Below are 20,689 nucleotides of genomic sequence, written 5' to 3' on the forward strand. Positions count from 1 at the left end.
ATGGATGAAGCAATAATGTTACAAAAGTTATATTTTTCTTTCTCTAATGTCACAAGGAACATAATATACATGAAGCCCGCACATTTTTACAATACAATCCCGAGTCCAGTAGAGAGTACGCTGACAATGAGTAGAACGCTAGTGTCACAAGTCAACGAACTCCAAAAGGGTCAAAACATCAAAAGCCAGCCTAATGCAAAACAGACTTCTAAATACAAGGCAATCTTCCTAATCCAATTTACACTATAATACTCAAATAGACATGGAGCAGGTAACTGAAATTACTGAACCATAGAGCATAAATGGCAGTTATCTAGCTAGTCTCTCTTCATCAAAGCTTGCGCTTACTCCTGCGAACGACATTGGTTCCAGCAGCATCATCATTTTCAGGAGATTCTTCTACAACTGACTCTTCCTGCACAAGCCGGCCACGATTTCTGGAAAGTTTTCGAATCGGGGTTGTGGGTAAGGCTGTTTGGGAACTGTATGCTGCTGGTTCCTCTTGAGATGCAGGTAAGGAGTTTGGCGGGCTTCTATGTGGCATCAGCTCCTCACCAACAGGCAACATATCCTTCATTAACTGCAAAGCAACAAAAAAATTATTCACAAAAGGGCAGACAATCAAGCATGAAAAGGATGCGGTGGGAGAGTGATGCACATAAAGACTAGGATGCCAACTTTCTTTTTATATGACCGTAAGAGAAAATAAAGATCAATATAATTTGACAAGAAGAACTCAATTTCAACTCGGTATATGCAGTCGTATCTTATGTTTATAGTTTCTCAAACAGTTGGTTTTAACAAAATACCAAATGAATTCTACAAATTTGGCAGTTTTGACACTGAGATGGGCTTATTTCCAGTTACTAAATAATGCAAGAACATGCTTCTGTGATGAAACTTATGGTGCAAGACATATTAAATAAAACATTAAACCTGAAGAAATGGCTAGTTACCATACCTTCCAGTCCTTGAAATCAAATCGGAACACAAAATGATCATAAACCACCTCACGTGATGCCACTAAATTGGCAGCAGGAGCATTCCTAGGTGCTGAAAAAGAGAAATAATGACTTAGCCAAAAGCAATGATTGCTAAAACACAAAATATAATCAATTTGTATGCTTTTTATAATCTACTTACAAACAAGATGAGAACCATTTGCATCCACAGTTATTTCAGCCCGGCCATCTTTGACTAAGAATGACAGAGCAAATAAGTTCTCCACTGTCTGTGCAAAAGACTTCCTATTTAGTATCAAGCCTTCAAGTCTAACCCGTTTGTTCCTTCTAAGAATGTCAAACATTGTTGACATGTTCTTGTCAGTATCAGTTTTTTCTTCTCCCTGAGTATCATCTATCTGTTGCATATAAACCACGAACGTGAACATATCATCAGCAAAGTTCGTACAAATTGTAGGAAATGCTTCTAAGACAAAGGAGTATGATTTCTACAGAATACAGCCAATATAATCAACTTTACCTCATCAGGTCGATCAGTTGTGGTAGGCTTTGCATGTTTGCTGCGAACCACAGCCTTCCTTTGCTTCAACTCGGTATTCATGGGTCCAAGCCTTAAGAAAAAATAGCAGAACCATGAGTTAGTATAGAAACAAGGCAACGTCACACAATAAATCTTCACACATAACATAATCATAGAACAACTCACATGGTACAACACCCATGAGCCCTCTTGAAAATGGGTGCAACAGCAAGTCCAATATCCTTCCACTTAATTGAGACAGGCGCATCCTCTTGGCTGGCTAATGAACTATTTAATTGCTTAAAATTATTAAGCACACAAGTAACAAAGTCTGATGGGCTAATTCCTGCACTGGACTGTGACTTAACAGACGTCCACAGTGTGTTAGTGATGTCCAGCAGCGCCTCTGCATCTGCTACTTGTTCCCTTGGCTTCTGAACTGAAAATTGCCAAATGGGCATTGCAAATTTATTATTCAAAATCAACATACGAGCTCAAGAAATACAAAAATTTCATTTTTCTTTCACAAATACTCAGCCTTCTCATTAAGCAACAACAGAACGAAAGGAAAAATAAAATATAAAATAACATAAACGCTTTAAATATTCAAGATCAAAGTTGATGAATTCTTAGGAATAAAACACAGATGATTTAATCAAAAAGTGATTGGGGATACCTTGCTCGTGCAATTTCTCAACTTTATTGATGATTAGACAGAACCTCTCCGACTCTGGACACATTAAATCATCTCTTTTCTCTGCAACAAAAGGAAAAAATTAAAATTTAAACTAAAACAATTGGAAATGCAAAAATCTTTTATTTTTTAACAACACATATTTCCGATAAGTCGAAATGCATACCACTGATGAGGTTCTTGACGGCAAGGTAGTCGGACCGAAGGGTTCGCCGTTGAACGGAGTCTTGCTCACTCGGGAGATCCGACTCATTTTCAACTCGGCCGGCGTTGGCGTTGACCCTCTCGCGCTTCACGGCTCTGAGTTGCTCGGCGTCGTCAACGTCCCCGCTTTGGCTTCGGGTCCGTTGGCGTTTCGCAGACTTGGGCATCGTACCAGAATTCTTGGAGAAGCGACTTAATTTCGAAGCTCTGAGAAACCCTAAATTCAAATTCAAAACTCAGATTCGAGAGTTTTGAATTAATGAAGATTCGAGAAGGAAGTGCAGAGCTGGAAATTAAGTTTGAGTTCTTTTAAATATCGAAAATTTTCACGGTTTGGAGAGGGCGGTGCATTTCCCGCTCAACGCAAATTAGTTCGGTTAAAATTCGACTTCCGCGTTTCTTTCGGGCAGGGGATTTTTTCTCTTCGCTCATAAAATGCAGTTCAGATATATAAAATGAATAATTAAAATAAAATTAGCTAAACATATTAATTTTCTTATTTTATATGTCTGTTAAATTTTAAAAAACTTTGAGGTTTTCTTTAAACTAGCCTTTCTGCACGCGCTTCCGCGCTTGCAAGAGGTTTTTTTAAAAAAAATAAGTAAATTTATTTTAGAATTAAAAAAGATAATGGGTAGTTGTGTTCCATAAAAATAAGATCCGTTATCTGCCATTTCTTTTTCTTTTAATTTTTTTAAATATGAAAAAGTGTGAATTTACCATATTATCCTCATTTAATTAATAATTTGAATTCTTAATGTTTGCATTAACCAAGGGCATTTTCTAGTATTTTGAATGTTTCACCATTCTATGCCTTTTGCTTTATATATATAGATTTAATTCACTTATTTCACTTATGTAATTTTTTTCCCTCTACATATTAATTCTCCTTTTAACTTGTATTGTATGGACAAAATGTCAATTTTGTCATTTTAGTATTAAACAATTTCCATAATAAACTTATGGCTCGTTTGTTACACCTTCTAAGCTTGGATTGGACTAGACAAATTTTTATCCCATGTTTGTTTTGACTTGGTACTAGTTTTAAGTGGGACTGTTAATACTGGCCCCACCAAAAACACCTCATTAGGTGTTCTTAGCGAGACCCGAGTGGAGAGGGGGGACAAGCTAGTCCCAACCCAAGTGCTTGCAACAACCAAGCCCTTGCCGCAACGATCGACCACCCAAGCACCTTCCACAACCACCGACCACCCAAGCACCTGCAACTGATCCAAACCCCCACCGTCACAGCCACACGCAGTGACCCCCAATACAACATCGCAGTCAATTCCAGTCAATTTCAGCGAGCATCGATTGGAGATAATGACTTCGCAGCTTGAACTATGGGCTGTGGACATGGCGATTGTGCAACAATGGTGACTGTGAGACGATGATGAATGTGCAAGCAGAGTGAGAAGTAGAAGACAGATTGAGAAGCAGCAAAGATAAAATTTTCAGGAAAAAAAAAAGGGAACAGAGAAAAGTTTTGGAAAAAAAAAAAGCAAAGAGAAAAAATTTCGAAAAAAAAAAAAACAAAGAGAAACATATATTGAGAAGAAGAATAGAAGAAGAAGAGAATGAGAGAGAGGATGGAGAAGAAGAAGCAATTCGCGGGAGGAAGAAGAAAAGAAGATGCAGAGAGAAAAAAAGTCAAAAAAATAATATTAAATTCACTTTAATATGTTTTTATAATTTTTTTAAAAAAATCTAGTCTTAGTCCAAACATACACCAAACGAAGGACAATTGTTATCCAGTTTAGGTTAGGCCAAGCCAATCCAAGACAGTCCCTAATTATAGTCCATGCCAAGACAGTCATTCGTACCGAACGAGCCCTTAGAAGTTACGAGTAATATGGTAAATAAATTTTTTATTTATCATGAAATTTCTCTCTCCCAAAATTTCTTCTTTTTTTTAAATTTTTTTTGTTAAAGTTGTTTTGTGTTGTAACTTCCAACACATGCCTAGCACATGTGGATAGATCTCGTATATAAAAAAGAAATCTTGTTTTGGTTTAAAATAAGGAGTTGATTTTCTCACTTATCTTTTGTCTACTTACATTCATTTTGTTGGAAATTGTATGTTCTCACTATTCTATTGTCCACTTACACTCTCTTGTATGTCATAGTAAAAAAGTATTTAAAAAAACAAAAGGGAGCATAAGTGAACAAAATGAGAATAGGAAAATCAGCACCCTAAAAATATGTACATAATCATTTTAACTTAGAACAAGTTTAATAACAATTAAAATTTATGTTTATGTCTTCTTCCACTACATATGTGATGTTTGTATCCATAAATTACTAAATTTTTTGAATTACTAATTATATAACACATTTATTAAAGAAATTAATATATAAATTATGATTTGGCAATAGTGGAATATTTTGGATTTGAAATGACTACATACACAGAATTACAACCAACTCTTATACATATTACACATGCAACACAAGAAGTTATTGCAATAAACAACTAAAGCGGAAAAAGGGGAAGATGTGAGACAGAAAAAGATGGTGAGCAAAGATTGAAATTTTAGTTTTTTTTTTTTTTTTGGGGGTCGAAATTTAGTTATTATATTACCCTTAAGCTATATATCCCATCTTTAAATTTAAATTTATTTTACTTTAAAAGGAATATAATTAACATTTTACTTAGTTTGGTAGACAATGAGAAATATGGTGTATAATATTATATGATAGGAGTGGACATGAATTGGGTTGCGTTGGATCGGTTTTAGTTTTAATCCGTAATTCAACCCAATATATATCAGTTTATGAATTCTTGGACCCAAGACTAGCTCATTTTTAGACCAACCAACTTTTTATGATCAAGTTGGGAGGTCCAGTTAGGTTAACTCAAAATTAAGCATATTTTTAAATTTTAACTCCAACACGTACGTAGCAATTTATGATTTTTTGAACCTAAGACTTGCTCATTTGTAAGCCTATCCAACCCAACCCACTATAATCGGATTGTATAGTTCGATCGGGTTGACACAATATAAACTTAAAAGAGGATAAATGTTTATTGGTGCGGCTATGATTGGGATCGCTCATAAATTGATTACTACGAAACAATGAGTTGATATATTACAAAGAGGATAAATGCTAATGAGACTTGTTCAAAAAGATAATTCTTACAAGGTTTTTGTTGCCACCACATATTTATCATGTAAACTGAGTAAAATCTAGCATTAATTCTTGAATCATGAGGTGTCAACAAGTCCATGTAGAGACACTCTGTTAAGCAAGCGTCGTTAGCATTTTGCTTACAAATAGACTTGTATATTCATAGCTATAAAAAATAAAAAAATAAAAAATTGATAATTGATACGAAAACTTAAATTAATGAAGTTTAAGGTGCAATTATTGTACTAAACTAGCATTGACGGTCTTTTGCTAACTTTCGCTTCTTTTATATACAAGTTTCTTTGTAGCCCTAATTTGAATCTTGCTCTAGCCCATATTTGGGATTTTCGAACTTCCAGAGTAATGGGGATTCGTTCATGTTTTGATTGTTATTTCAAAATCTATAGAATTTGTCGTTACCTTATCATTGCAAAATATTTTCCTTTTGAATTTTGTTTAATCGTTTATGGTCGTGGCAAACAATGCACTTCTTTCATTGCCCTACATTACAAGTTATGTGGAGCCATAAATGATTGTCTCTTCAAAAGATTCGGTTAGACTTATAACTCTCGTATCTAATACCTTATTTGTATCTTGAATCACTCACGATTGTCGACTGTTATTCGTTTATCTTGAGTCCACATTAGATGATGTGTCTGTCCCATAATTTAATATAAATAATTATATTATTTCATACTGTCTTTCCAATAAATTTAAAAATATGGGAAATTTTTGTAATTTTACTAACACCATGAGTATATAATTTGAGATATTTACGAAATTTACTCGAAATGGCGGGAGTAAAATGGGTAATTTCGAATTCCATATAGAAATTTATGGAAAATAAGAACCCAATTGGTAGTATAGTCTTAGGCCCAACGTGGTGGTGGAGCGAGAATGCGAGCTTTACAAAGCCTACTGGCGTTGTCAAGCCGAAACACGAAGAGACCAAAAACAAAACCAAAAAAAAAAAAAGTTTTATAATTCACTTAGATGGAAATATAAAAGCGACGAACAAACATAATAAATCTGTACATTCATCATCATCATCATCCTTGTAAAAAATTGAGATTTTGTTTCTGAAACTATAAAACCAAAAACCCTAATTTTGAAAAACGAATGATGAAATGAGAGGAGAATGGCCCGGGAACACGGAACGAGCGGGCACCCATGGGGCACGTTAGAGGAGCTTTTACTAGTGTGCGCCGTGAACCGCCACGGCACCAAGAGCTGGGACTCCGTCGCCATGGAGGTCCAGACCAAGAGCTCCTCCACCTTTGCCTCCACGCTCCTCACTGCTCAGGACTGTAGAGACAAGTTCGACGACCTCAAACGACGATTCGTATCAAAAAACGACAACCAATCGCACAGCTTGGGCCAAATGGTTGACGAGCTCCGGAACCTTCGAGTCGATGAGCTCCGCCATGAGGTCCACCGTCGCGACGTTTCGATCGTGTAAATTCCGCGTCTCTTGAGAGAGATCTGAGTGTGAGAGGTCGTCGTTTTAATGGTCTGAGATCTGAGACTCTGTCTGTGTGTCGTTTTACAGGTCGTTGGAGTTGAAGGTGAAGAGGTTGGAGGAGGAGAGGGAGCGGAGCTTGAAGGAGGAGGCGGAGGCCCATCCTAACAACGATCTCCAAAGCGGCGGAGAGGATCAGCTAGAGGCTTCACCGGAGAATATCGCCGGCGAAACAAACTCCGGCGAAGACTTCGACTCCGACGAGCGCGAGAACCGATCCTTCAACGAGTCCAATTCAACGAGCCAACGAGGCGAAGCGAAAGAAAACAGCGTCGTGGCAAAACAATCGAAGGAAGAGGAGCCCGGACCGGACGGAAACGAACCAGATCGGGTTCGAACTGGAACCCGGACCGAACCGGATCGCGATTGCTCTGTTAACGGTAAAGTAATCGACGATGAGAAGGAAGACAATAAAAAAGGTGGTGAAACGGTGGGGGCGACTCAACTCGGCGAGTCGAACGAGTTTTGGGAATCGGTGAGTGAGTCGAAGCGGGAGGGAAAGAGGGGAGGAGTGGCGTCGAAGCAGAACAGCGACGTGCAGAGTTCAGCGAGCTTGTCGAAGAGGAAACGACGTCGTGGAGGCGGAGGTGGTGAGGGAGGAGGGAGAAGGAGTAGGAGTAGGAGTAGCAGCGGCGAAGAGGCCGAGGGTGACGAAGTTTCTCCCGCCACCAGCAAAGGGATTAAGCCTAAGCTGGTTAAACATGAGCCGTTGATCAAGGTCATCCGGATAATCCGCTCGCATCGGCTCGGCTCCGTATTCGAGCGTCGGCTTCGGAGCCAGGTATTGACAAATATTCCAATTATTCCAAAAACAAATTTTGACGTGTATAATTATAATATGCAACTCAAGATGAAAAAAAAAACTAATAATTACCCAAAATAATCCAAAAACTCGGAAAATGAAGATTTGGCAAAAAGGGATGGGAAAGGAGGTCGCAATTACTGGACGAGGTGGTGACTGTCAGTTTAGATTTAGATGTCGTGGGGGCTGGACCAATCAGAGCGTGACACATCACGAAGTTGAGGGTGATTTTGTCATATCGGGGAATAAAATGGGGGTGTTTTGGTACTTTATGATTAGGCTCAACTCAAACCTGCAGGATAATAGGGTTAAATGAAAAATTTGTTTGGGATGGTCTGGTGTAATTGGTGAGGATGTTAGCGTGCGGCACATGAGCGTTACGATAGAGGACAAAATCTGGGTCAAGAGTTTGATGAAGGGTAGCTTATGCCTTAGGGGAGTGGTGGGGTCCACTAGGGAGTTTAAATATGAGTACTTAAGAGGATATAATTATAACCCCTCCAACAGTCCAGCCCCAAAGGAGGAGGTGTTAAAAAATTACGGAGTGTGTTGGACAGTCATGGGACGTGTTAGTTTGATGGTCTTGTTCGTTCCTTTTTGCCCTTTTTTCAATTTCGAAAGTTATATGTTTTATTTTTCCAAATTTTTTGGTTAGCCCCTGTGACTAAGATGTAGGTAATTTTTAACCATAAAGGTACGCGAGTCTTGTATTGCAACTCACATGTATTAACAGTTAAAAATTAATCATAAGATCTAGAGTCTTGGATACATGCACCCTAGTAATCAATCATCATTCTCATGGTGTTTAAGGAGAAATTGTTCTACGCACTACCTATATACGTATATACAACTATTTTCGGTTACATGGCTAAGCTTGCCAAGGACATATGAGAAAAATAGTTAGATTCTGGAAGTTTTCGTATTTATGGGCCTCAAGGGTGGTCCTTTATTCAGGAAAATTCTCCTCTCTCTATATAAGGTATATATTTTAAAGGTTCTGTTTATAATTTTTGTTTCTCTCACAAAAACATTTCTTAGATATTGTTATTAGGGATCTGCACCAATAAGCTTTTGACCAAAAAAACAAAAAATAATATGTAACTTCTGCATTGTTTAAACAGTTTTGAATGGCCGAATTTACGTACATGTTGCATGTGAAATATGATATACGTAAAATAGAAAAGGTGAGATACATGGAATGAGGGTTGGTAGATTAGAAGTTAGGTAACGTATTACCATATGAGGGGTGTTACTATCAATCGCACCTAGCTGCGCGAAGCTTTCAACCATTAGTGGGTGTGGATTGCATTAGCATATTATTCTTATTGTTAAAATGATATAAATATAAGTATACAAAGTAAATAGTTCACATTTCCTATATATAACAAAACCTTACTCTTCTATGAAAAAAAATAAAGAAAACCATACTCTATGAAGCGAAAATTATTAGCTTGTGCACATTGCGTGGATGATGATAGTTCTTTTTGTACGGTGGGGATCTATTTATAGTGTGTACTATATTGTCCGGTGCATTCGGCGTACAAAAGAATTTCTCCCGTCCAATCCCAACCGATTTGTTACGGTACAAAATACAAAAAAATCAGGTGATGGGCCAACCTTGTGGAATGTTACACATGTGTACGGTACAACTCCTGAAGCCCAAAACTGCAGGTGATGGGCACTTCGCTATTTTAGTGGGTTTCGTCCCTTCACTTTTGGAGCGCGATATTACCATAGTACCCTTACCCTCGTATTTTCCTCCTGGGACAAAATAACCAAACCATAACCATTAACTCTTATTAGTTCTTTTTATTTTTATTTTATTTTTACTACCAAATGCTAATTTATATATATATATATATATATATATATTCTTTTCTTTATATTCTAATAAAGAAGCATACAACTTTTGCAGGAATCAGAAAGATACAAAAGCTTGATCCGGCAACACATGGACCTGCATGAGGTTCAATCCAGGCTTAACAAAGGGGTCTACACAGATTGCACCCACAAGTTCTTCCGCGACCTCCTCCTCCTGTTCAACAACGCCGTCGTTTTCTTGCGCAAGACTTCTCCAGAGCACATGGCAGCTCAAGAGCTACGAGCCATTGTGCTAAAGGAAATGACGGACCAGCTACCAAAACCACAACCCGCGATCGATACGGTAAAGCTCCATGCACCCAAGTTAGAATCCAAAGTACCCAAGATAGAACCCGATAGCTCTGTGAAACCCAGCAAGCCCTCCATTGTTGTGTGTGGTTTACGTCGTTCTGCCAATGGAGGTGGCGGAGCGAAGAACAGGAAGGGAGATAAAAGGGAAAGAGGGGAGGTTGAAGAGAAAGGAAAGGCGAGTGAGGTTGAGGACAAGGGGATTAGGAAGAAAAGGACCCAAGAAAGAGGCGGGCCGAGGGGGTCGCGGAGGGGCAGCAGCAAGAATGTGGGAAAAACGGAGCATGCGTATGGTGGAAATGAGCTTAGTTCCCATGATGGTTTAGAGGAAATGAAAATGGAGAAGATCGAAAATGCGAAGACAACAAAGCAAGGCGCGGCAAGGACGTTCTTGAAGAGAATGAAGCAGAACTCTACGAGCACCGTAGTGAAGAGAGGGAGCTCGGATGTTTCGGAGGGTGGTGAGAGTGAGGATAGCATGGTAGAGGAGGAGGAGAAGAAGCAGAAGGGGAAGACGAAACCGGACGAGAGGAAAAAGAGGGTGACCCGGAGTTCTACTGGGAGGAGGGGAGGGAGAGGAGGGGGAAGAAGAAACGAGGAGAGCAGTGGGAGGGCAAAGAGAGGGGTTGGGAGACCCCCGAAAAGGCCGGAGACCACAGAGGCTGGAAATGGAAGTGGGAAAAGAGGGAGAGGCAATGGTGAGGCTGATCAGATGGGGAGTGCAGGAAGGCCTAGAAAGCGCACAAGGAGGTGATGGCCATTGTTTGTATCCTGTAAATTATTTTTGGTGTGTTTTGGGTTTCTGCTCTCGTTTTGTTGCTAATGCTAGGTTTTCGTAGTGTCTTTTAGTTTTTCGCCCAAGAAGGCGAGAATCAAACACAGGAGATAGAGAGACAGACATAGATGTATTGTGAACTTGTAGAACGTTTGTGGCATCCATTGCCTATACAAAGGTTTTGATGTGTAGCATCAATGAGGAGGTCCGTTTTCTAGTTTCCATTTATTTTATATATCTTATTTTGTACTTGTAGTGTGGGCTTTGTTGCTAGTAGTAGGAAGGAGAGAAGCTAGGCCCAAAACCCTCGAAAAAATAAAAAACGGAGTGACCAAAATGATTGCCTGATTATAATTCTGATCCACCAAAAGAACTTGAAAGTATTTACTCATCCAAAAAAAGAAAGAAAAACCCATGTCATTAACAGAAAACAACAGATATCCCTACCCGAAAAAAAAAATATAAACAAAAGAGGTAATGAACTCATACTAGTTAGCCGTAAATCTGAGATCTTGTGTTTGAATCTCTCCTCCTTCAATATTGCTTGTATCAAAAAATATTTCTTCTTCTGTGCCGAGGGACGCGTAGGGATCTTCTTTGGTTGGATCATTGAAGGGAGGTGGTCTGGCAGCATTGTGACTTGTGAGGGTTGCAAATTCTGACCAATTTTTACCATCTGTATCACTGTACAGATTGCTGCTATTAACTTCGGGCCTTTGGTTTGAGACTTGGACTTGGTCTTGGAGTTGTCTGTCAACTCTCACCCTGTGTTTGATTAATCAAGTGGAAGAAGAAAAACAACGAAAAATAATTAAGCATCATAAAACAAATAGAATATGACAGAAATACTAAAACCAATTAATAGAAAAAGCAAAAACAGTATAGCACTCTACCTTCTAAGCTTTCTCTGCATCAAATAGAGCTTATGTTGAACATTGTCTAGGAACTGGAAATATCTGTATCTCCATGTGTTGTTAAAGAGCAAAGAGCAACAGACTCCCAAGAACCCTACAATGAACCCAAGCACAACAGATAACTCAAACCACAGAATTTGGTGCCCATTGTCCACATCTTGGTTGTTCTTATGCTCTGCATCAGGGCCATTTTTTGGGTGGCACTCATTTGGAAGTGGGGCTCCACAGAGTTTTGAATTCCCCTCAAATGCAGAAGCATTGAAGCTTTGGAGCTGAGTGCCTGTCGGGATTGATCCTTGGAGATCATTGTATGAGACATTGAAAGATTTCAAGAAACTAAGGCTTGCCAATGATGATGGGATGTTTCCAGACAAATGGTTCATGGAAAGATCCAATCCCTCCAAGTTCTTGAGGTTGGATATTTGCTCCGGGATGGTCCCCGAGAAGTTGTTCGTGTTAAGATACAACATCTGGAGAAGCTGCAATTGTCCAATCTCAATAGGTATGCTCCCACTAATGCTATTGTTCCTTATGTCTAACACTCGAGGAAAGTAGGACAATTTGTACTGCAAAAGTGTTCCATTGGTCGATGTATAGATAGGCAATTCGAGAACATCGTCATCTACTTGAACTGCAGTTTTTTCAGATACCAACATGGGTAACCTAAAAAGTTCTTTTGGAATTTCACCTGAAATTTGATTTGATCCCAAGGCTACAACAAAGAGCCTTGGAAGAGTCCCCAGCCAACTAGGAATTGGCCCTGTGATTCTATTAAAATTTAGAATCAAGACCTCTAGCTTCTTGAGCTTGGATAACCATGCAGGTATTTGACCACTGAGCTTACAGTTGCTCAAATCTAGCATTTGGAGATTTTGAAATCCATCAAAATCATCTATGTTATCAAGAGCTGGAATTTCCTCCCCTAGATAAAAACTTGATGAAAGGAGGAGCACCTTGAGACTTTTGCAACCCATTAAGATCTTTATTGCCCCCGTGGCGTTGGTCAATCTGGTATAGCTGATCGAGAGGAAGGACAAGAATTGCAGTGAAAGAATCTCAGGTTGTATCTGCACCTCTAGATTGTTTTTGCTCAGTCGAATCGCTTTCAGGGACTTGCATGAGTAAAGACTTACTGGCCAGAAACCGGTGAAGTTATTATGGCCAAGATCAATTTCGGTTAGTTTAACAAGTTTGGAGAAATCAAGGGTGGAGATATTTCCTTCAAAAAGGTTGAGTCCCAGGTTGAGTTCAACAAGGTTTGTGCAGTTCATCAAAGATGGGGGCAGAGAACCTTGTAGGTTGTTGAATTGAAGGAACATGAGTTTCAGTTTGGATAGCTTACCAATACTTGCAGGGAGTAGACCACTCAATCCATTAGATTGGAGGTCAAGGATTGTGAGGTTGGTGAGGTTGGCAATTCTTTCACCTATGGCTCCATACAGTGAATTGCGAGGCAATGTGATTTCTTCAAGTGTTGAAGCATTATAGATATCATCTGGAAGTAGACCCGAAATGTTATTGTAACCAGCACGAAAAACCTGCAGTTTGGAACATGCCCCTAGTCCGGGAAAAATATTGCCACTGAATTTATTGAAGGAAAAATCCAATAGCCTAATTGAGGGAGAAGAATGAAGACAAATAGAGGACGGGATAGACCCGGTTAAGGTATTGTTCCCGACACTGAAACTAGTTAAATTCCAAGCTTGTTGGAAGAATGAAGATGGGATTTCGCCATGGAGGTGATTGCTGGACAAGTCCACCATCCGGATCACATTTCTGGATGGTAGAGAAGCTGGCAGCTCTCCGGAGAGAAGGTTAGAGCTCAAATCAAGGATCTCAAGACGGTTTAAGGACGAGAAGAATCCAGTTTGATTTAGTGAACCATAAAGCGAATTGTGGGAGAGATTGAGGTGGGTGAGATGTGTGAGATTTGCAAGTGATGAGGGAAAAATACCTCCTTGGAGGCCTTTGGAAGGCAAGAGCAACTGGGTGACCAAACCATCTTGATCACAAGTGATGCCTTCCCATTGGCAACAATCAACTGAAGTCCAGTTTAATGGAGGGGAAGAGAGAGAGAGAGAGAAGGACATGAGGGAGCTGCGTTCAGTCAGCTCGCATGCATATTTTGCAGATATAATGGAAGAAAAGAAGAGGATGAAAAGGAAGCCATAAGAGATTGGTTGATGATCAGGAGGCTGAGGTACCATGTTTCTTATTAGATTTAGATCACTCACAGGTTTGTATGTATATTTATATGCAAAATATACGTCTTCATTGTAAGAAGTCAAACTAAAATCTTTAGCCAGGAAAGAGAAATGAAAACGCCAAGCATTTAAAGTCCTAAAGTCAAAGTCTGTAGTTCAAAGTCTTAAATACCATCTTGGATTAGATTAGAATCAAAGATACTCATATCACATCACATGGTCCTTGTTATTTTGCTTCCTGAACCATTTCGAGCACAAAGACTCTCGAGCAATAAATAAAGAATCAAAGACGACTTTGAAAAAAGAGAAAGAACAAAAAAGAAAGTTCTTTTACTCCTTTCATCATGTCGGTACAATTTTTTTTCTGGTTTTACTAGCAGGCAAGGAGGGACTCAGGGAGGGCAAGATTATAATAATCTATTAATTTTTATAAAGTAAAAAAAATTTCTTTATTACTGTCTTTCAGAATTTTTCCAAGGTGTAGTTTGGAGAGTAAGGGAGGAGCAAAGTGAAGAGGAGGGTTTAGATTGTTGCTATGCAGCAGCTATGGTTAATAAAATCTTTTATTTCCCAAGGAAAAATACACTTACTACCCCAGAAAGCGATCTTTAACATTGGACAGAAATTCGAAATATGCATATCGCCATGACCTGCTCAAAGCTAAAGGGCCACAAACTCCCCAAAATCCTATAATGAAACCAAGAGCCACTGAAATATGAAGCCATGGAATTCCATTCGCATTGTCATGTACATCTTCCAAGTTCGTAGTTTTATTATTATTTGTGTTCATCTGTTGGCACTCATTCAGAAGCGGGGCACCACAAAGTCCTGGGTTACCCTCAAAGGCAGTGGCATTGAAGCCTTGGAGCTGAGTGCCTGACGGTACTTGTCCATGCAGATTATTATATGCAACACTAAATGAAGCCAAGAAATGAAGATTTGACAGTGAAGATGGGATTGCGCCCGACAGATGGTTTCTTGAGAGGTCTAATCTCTCCAAGTTTGTGAGGTAAGATATCTGGCCTGGAATGCTGCCAAAGAAGTTGTTGACGCTAAGATCCAACTCGTTAAGGTGTTGCAATTGGCCAATCTCAACCGGTATGTTGCCACTTAGACTGTTGTTTCGGATGTAAATTGCTCTTGGCAAGTTGGACAGATAGTTGTACTGCAAAGCAGTAATGGAGTGATTCGTGCGTTGTGCATAGATAGGCAGTTCAACATCACCATGGTCTGTTGGAGTCGCATGTTTTTCTGATACCAGTGCTTGTAGTCTGAAAAGCTCCTTTGGAAGTTCATCTGAAAGGGAGTTATTGTTCAAGCTTATAAAGAAAAGATTAGGAAGAGTCCCCAACCATCCAGGTATTAAGCCTGTGAGTCTATTAGTAGACAGGTCCAGGGCTTCCAGTTTCTTGAGCTTTGACATCCATACAGGTATATGACCTGTAAGTTGGCAGTCTGATAAACCAAGAAGACGGAGATTTTGAAACCCCAAACCAACCATAGCCTCACCATCAGGTAGTTCTTCGCCTAGAAAACTACGTGGAAGGAAGAGTAGCCTGAGATTTTTGCAACCCATCAATATATATATGGCCCCTGTGACATTGGTCAGTCTGTTCCAGCCAAGGGAGAGGAAGGACAGGGATTTTAAAGAGACAATCTCAGGTTGTATTTGTCCCTCTAGATCATTTCCGTTCAGTCGAATTGCTTTCAGGGACTTGCATGAGTAAAGGCTTACTGGCATGAAACCAGAGAAGTAATTACTCCCTAGATCAAGCTTAGTAAGTTGACTAAGTTTGGAGAAATTTAGCATTGTGATATTTCCTTCCAAACGGTTGAATCCCAGATATAGCTCTACAAGGTTTGTGCAATTCATCAAAGATGGGGGCAGAGAACCTTGTAGATTGTTGAAATGAAGGTGCATGAGTTTCAATTTGGAGAGCTTCCCAATCTGGTGAGGGAGCACGCCGGTCAGCTGATTAAAGTATATCTCTAGGATTGTGAGGCTGGTAAGATTGGCAATCCTGTCACTGATGGGACCAAAAAGCTTGTTGGAAGGTAATGAAATTTCTTCAAGTGCCTGAGCTTTGTAAATATCACTAGGAAGGGTCCCTGAGAGACTATTGAAACCTGCACGAAAGACCTCCAATTTCGAACAGGTCCCTAGACCAAGAGGAATTGAGCCACTGAAATTATTGTAGGAGAAATCGAAGACTCTAACCAAAGAAGAATAAAGACAGATAGAGGATGGCATTTGGCCAGAAATATGATTTTTGCTGACATTCAAACTGCTCAAATTACCAGCATGCTGGAGGAATGAAGAAGGAATTGTTCCGTTGAATTGATTGCTGGATAAATCCACTATTCGGATATAACTGGATGGCGGAAACAAAGGTACTTCACCAGAGAGAAGGTTGTAGCTCAAATCAAGAATCTCAAGGAAACTCAAGGACAAAATGAGTCCAGCTTCCAGAGGACCAGAAAGCTGATTGTGAGAGAGATTGAGGTGCGAAAGATGCATGAGGTTTCCAAGAGAGCGAGAAACGCTTCCTTGGAGCCGTTTGGAGGGCAACAACAAATGAGTTACCCTACCATCCTTGTCACAAGTGATGCCTTCCCAGTGACAGCAATCACTAGAAGACCAGTTTAAAGCAGAAGAAGGTACATCAAAAGATGACCAAAGAGAGTTGTGATCTGCTTTGTTGCATGCATGATTTGTAGAGATGACAGTGGACCAAAAAAAGAACATGAAGAAGACTCCACAAGGCATTGTGTGACTAGGAACTGCCATGGTTCTTTTTGCTATTGCTATACCAGAATTATCCTCTAATATATTGCACACGCTAGTAGGCTCAACCTTCTCCGCCATATTTGAATATTGAATTTTGAAGTCTTTGCTTTTGACTTATTGAAAGGAAACAAATGCACAGAGTCCAGACAAGACAAGGACTGGAGTATAAATTGCACCATCTATAATTCTTCTTGTCTTGGTTAATTGGACTATTCTTTCTTTGATGACTGAGGGGGACACCACTAGGGGAGGGCCTAATAGATCATGGGTTGGTGGCAATCTATCTCTTTAAAACTGTTCATCTCAGAAGGTTTACATTGACTTTGACAATGATTAAATTCCACAGTAAGCCAATTTTTAGATGTAAGTTTAGGACATTGATTAAATCAACAAAACCAGTACTGATTCTAATGTTGACTGACTCTCTAGGTGATATGCATGTTGGGGGAAAAAAAGAGAGTAGGAAAACCCCTTCAAAATTGAAGAGGAAAGTTGAGGAGAGTTATGAATTAAGAGATGATCAAATATAATAATTAAGCATAAGTGTGGACTTAATACTACTTAAGACGTACTTAGGAGGTTAATTTAAATTATGAAACCGTTGATTGAGTTAAGCCTACCATTATGTTTAGGGGTTCTTTGTCTTGACTTTGAAGGCAAAGCTATTATAATTAACAAGAAGAATGTTATCAATTGATGTTTGAAATTTAATATAAGTTAGGCACTGAGAGGTCAATTATATGCATGTTGGGTTTTTTCTTCTTCTGCAGATTGGATTCAAAGGTTACTTCAGTCGCAATCAGGTCTCAGCCAATAGGCCTTCTGCCCTTGTCGAACGCATGTCACAGATTCACCATTTTAGTCCTCCAGTTCATTCCTTATGCTGCTGTTCTGTCTCTCCGTCACAATGAATACAAAGTGATTTGACATCTAAGAGGCCACTGAAGAAAAATCACAACATAATTATAGGAGAAGATGCTAAAACTTGGAGCATCTTATACGATTTTGAAGGAGCTAGACCCATAGGATTTGGACTTCCTGTCTCTTGACCAAGGTGGGTGGAAAAAGGGTGGCATCTAGATGGGGTTATAGTAAAGAAGACCACTGGAGAGTACTTGTGTTAAGTTGTTTGACAACCGTTAGACCGCAAAAGCTTAAGCTCTCGGGAAAGGGCCAACAATGTGTACACAGCTATAACGAACAGTTTGTTTGCCAAATCATTCAATCTTGAATTCAGAAGAACTTATAGAAAGATGACAGAAAAAGAAAAAAAAATTGAAATAAGTAAGATTGTAGAGTACTCTCTAGCTTCTAAGCCTTATACTCTCTATAATGTTGTTCTTCTCTAGGTAGGGCAGTTTGGACTATGAGTGAAATCCTTGCATCTTTGGCTCCGTTGGAGAAGGTAGGCAATAAGTCTTACAAGATCACTATGGCCATGACTTCAAAATACAGAGTTTTGTGCTCAAATTCGTGTGAAAGATGGCAAAGTGTGACTAAAAGAACCCGAATTTTATTGGGCAACAAAGAAAGTGTCATGTCTGATTTGTTTATTACGCATAAGAACTATAAGACAAATTTTAAATAGGTGCAATGCAAGCAATCACTTGTAAATTAGTTAAGTCATAAATAAATCACGTTTAAGGACACATTCCTACATTACATAATATGAATTTGGTGAGCTTACACTTTCACAAATTTAAGAGATTTATGCAGGTAATTTAAGCATTTAAATTTTGTGAGTCACGCTCATGTGTGAATATCAATAGCAATTGTCAAAGTAAATCCAATAATCCAATCCAAAGAGTTTGTTTTATAAATTAAAGTGAAAGAAATTTTATAAATTCACTACACTATTTGGGAGTACTTTTAGAAGGGTTAAAAAGGCTTTCTCACAATCAAAAGTGTTTTGATAGCGTTTGGCATCAACGTTTAAAAGTGTTTTTGGGTCATGGAAGCGCTTTTCAAAAGAAGCACCTGCCATTTACTTCTTCAAGAAGCACTCTCAAGTACTTTTTTTAGAAAGTACTTCAATTTCTTATGAAATTCCAACATCTTTATAATAAAAGCGCTTATGAGCATCAGTGCTTTGTAGAGAAGTAGTCTCAAACGAGCCCTATCATAACCTTTTTTTTTTTTTTTTTTTTACATGAGCAAAGATTTCATTAATTTGATCCAATAGCAAAGACGTAAGAGCAAGCTCAATGGAGGCTCTAAATGGGGCTACACCACTCTTGGGCTGTAAAAGATAGCACCTGGGGTCAAAAAGTCATCTATAATAGAAGCAAGTTGGGTCTTTAAAAACCCAAGCCTGGCTGGAGGGTTGCATCCACCTATATATATATATATATATATATATATATATATATAGGGCTCTGGTTGAAGCCCGTGAAACCAAGCGGGGCCCATTATGTGGAAAACTGAAGTCCACTTTAGGTGCTGCCATTCACTCGCATGCGTAGCTCTTCATGGCTACTCGTCTAGATCTGCTTTCCTTGGCTAATCCAATCGCCGACCTTGTGTTTTTTTTGCTTTCCTTGACATCCCCTTTTTTGCTTATATTTTTTTTTATGTTGTCACATCCCGGGATCAACTCCGCCTTAGCACGATATTGTCTGCTTTGGGCCTCCCTCTATGCCCTCACAGTTTTATTTCTGGGAACTCATGAGCAACTTCCCAGTGGATCACCCATCCAAAGAAGATTGCACTTCCGTAAAACGGTCAATCATACGGTTGTTGTAATGACCTTCCCTAATCAACGGTTTGTGCTCCAGAGGGTTATCCATTTGCTCCCATGGGTCGTTCATAAATTTTTGTCAATGTTGTGTTCATGGTATGAGGTTCGAATATCTCTGGTTCATCATAATCATACGCATCCTCCACAATCATGTTATGAAGGATGATGCACGTCATCATAATGTTCCGAAGCATATCTTCATCAAACATATGAGCAGCCCTCCTATGGTGCAATAGTAGTAATCGAAAATTTGATATGTGAATTTTATAATAAATATGGACACGCGGCAACCGAAAATCTTATATGAATATTTTATCTGAAATCTGAGAAGAGAATTTGATAATAAATATGGACATATGACAACCGAAAATCTTATCAAAATTAATCTTATAATAAGTATAAAAAATAAAATTAATTTGTTGTGAATAGTAATTGCCCTTTGTCATGGCAAGGGGTGAAAAAATAACAACAAAATTGTTAGGGCAGTCACTATTCAAGTAAATAGTAACAACCCGTGCCTCCTCTTGCCTTTTGCGATGACAAATAGGGTAGAAATGCCCTTATAGGCTGTTGTGTTGATGCTGTTACTTTTTTTGTTTTTTGTTTTTGTTTTTTATGTTTTATGTTTTCTTGTGTTTGCTTTCAATTTATATTTCAGAGTATCATCCAAAAGTTACTCTCTTTTTTTTTTTTTTTTAATATTGAAAGTTCATAAATAAATAAATAAACATAAACATCCATAAACACAAAATAAGTTTACAACAAAAAAAATTAGCATATAAATTACAAAATTAAAACATTTAGAGCTCCAAATATATAGCCTCAATTGTGAAAAAGATTCCTTTAAAGCCAGAAAAATTCCACCAAAGCTCTAAATGAGGTTTCATCCACTATTTTTAGGGCCGGTTTTAGAACTTACAATTGGACTTGCCCTAAGCGATGAAGGCTCTTCCTCTAACCAAAAAGTTTACTAGCTAACAACAAAGCATGCCTAACAAGACTTCGAAAACAAAAAATTCCGAATTGTTCTCCCATCATTATCATCACAGGATTCACATGCTTAAATTCCACAATATCTCTCGAATCCCCCTCCAATATCACTTTTATAGAAGAAAAAAAAAATTTCAACCCATATCATAAATCTCTTATTCACGTGGACCCAAAAATATCACAAGTTCATAAACTAAAAAGAAAAAAAAGAAAAAAGAAAGAAAGAGAAAGATCGAAGCCAAAGACAGCGCCAACACGTCGCATCTCACTTTTTATAAAAAA

General features: G+C 38.7%; 4 protein-coding genes across 5 annotated transcripts; 1 reads left to right on the forward strand and 3 right to left on the reverse strand.

The window, feature by feature from the left end:
- On the reverse strand, positions 17-2,831 carry LOC18772431 (non-structural maintenance of chromosomes element 4 homolog A). The gene is made up of 7 exons (XM_007205243.2): positions 2,343-2,831; positions 2,159-2,239; positions 1,669-1,921; positions 1,483-1,573; positions 1,144-1,360; positions 962-1,053; positions 17-580 (listed from the first exon to the last, which is right to left on the reverse strand). Exons 1-7 carry the CDS (start codon positions 2,545-2,547, stop codon positions 332-334), a joined length of 1,188 nt encoding a protein of 395 aa, XP_007205305.1. The 5' UTR covers positions 2,548-2,831; the 3' UTR covers positions 17-331.
- Positions 6,254-11,000, forward strand: LOC18775627. The gene is made up of 3 exons (XM_020566689.1): positions 6,254-6,964; positions 7,059-7,809; positions 9,746-11,000. Exons 1-3 carry the CDS (start codon positions 6,648-6,650, stop codon positions 10,751-10,753), a joined length of 2,076 nt encoding a protein of 691 aa, XP_020422278.1. The 5' UTR covers positions 6,254-6,647; the 3' UTR covers positions 10,754-11,000.
- LOC18773573 (receptor-like protein 2) lies at positions 7,925-14,035 on the reverse strand. Of its 2 annotated transcripts, XM_020566688.1 has the most exons (3): positions 11,668-14,035; positions 11,264-11,539; positions 7,925-9,591 (listed from the first exon to the last, which is right to left on the reverse strand). In XM_020566688.1, coding segments are annotated over exons 1-3 (2,505 nt in total). In that variant the 5' UTR covers positions 13,896-14,035; the 3' UTR covers positions 7,925-9,590. The 2 variants fall into 2 exon arrangements, with proteins under 2 accessions (XP_020422277.1, XP_020422276.1); XM_020566687.1 differs by lacking the exon at positions 7,925-9,591 and having other exon boundaries at positions 11,103-11,539.
- Positions 14,441-16,795, reverse strand: LOC18774712 (receptor-like protein 2). Its single transcript, XM_007206596.2, has one exon. It carries the CDS (start codon positions 16,756-16,758, stop codon positions 14,482-14,484), a length of 2,277 nt encoding a protein of 758 aa, XP_007206658.2. The 5' UTR covers positions 16,759-16,795; the 3' UTR covers positions 14,441-14,481.

The sequence above is a fragment of the Prunus persica genome, chromosome G6 (genome assembly GCF_000346465.2).
Source record: "Prunus persica cultivar Lovell chromosome G6, Prunus_persica_NCBIv2, whole genome shotgun sequence".
Lineage (NCBI taxonomy): Eukaryota > Viridiplantae > Streptophyta > Magnoliopsida > Rosales > Rosaceae > Prunus > Prunus persica.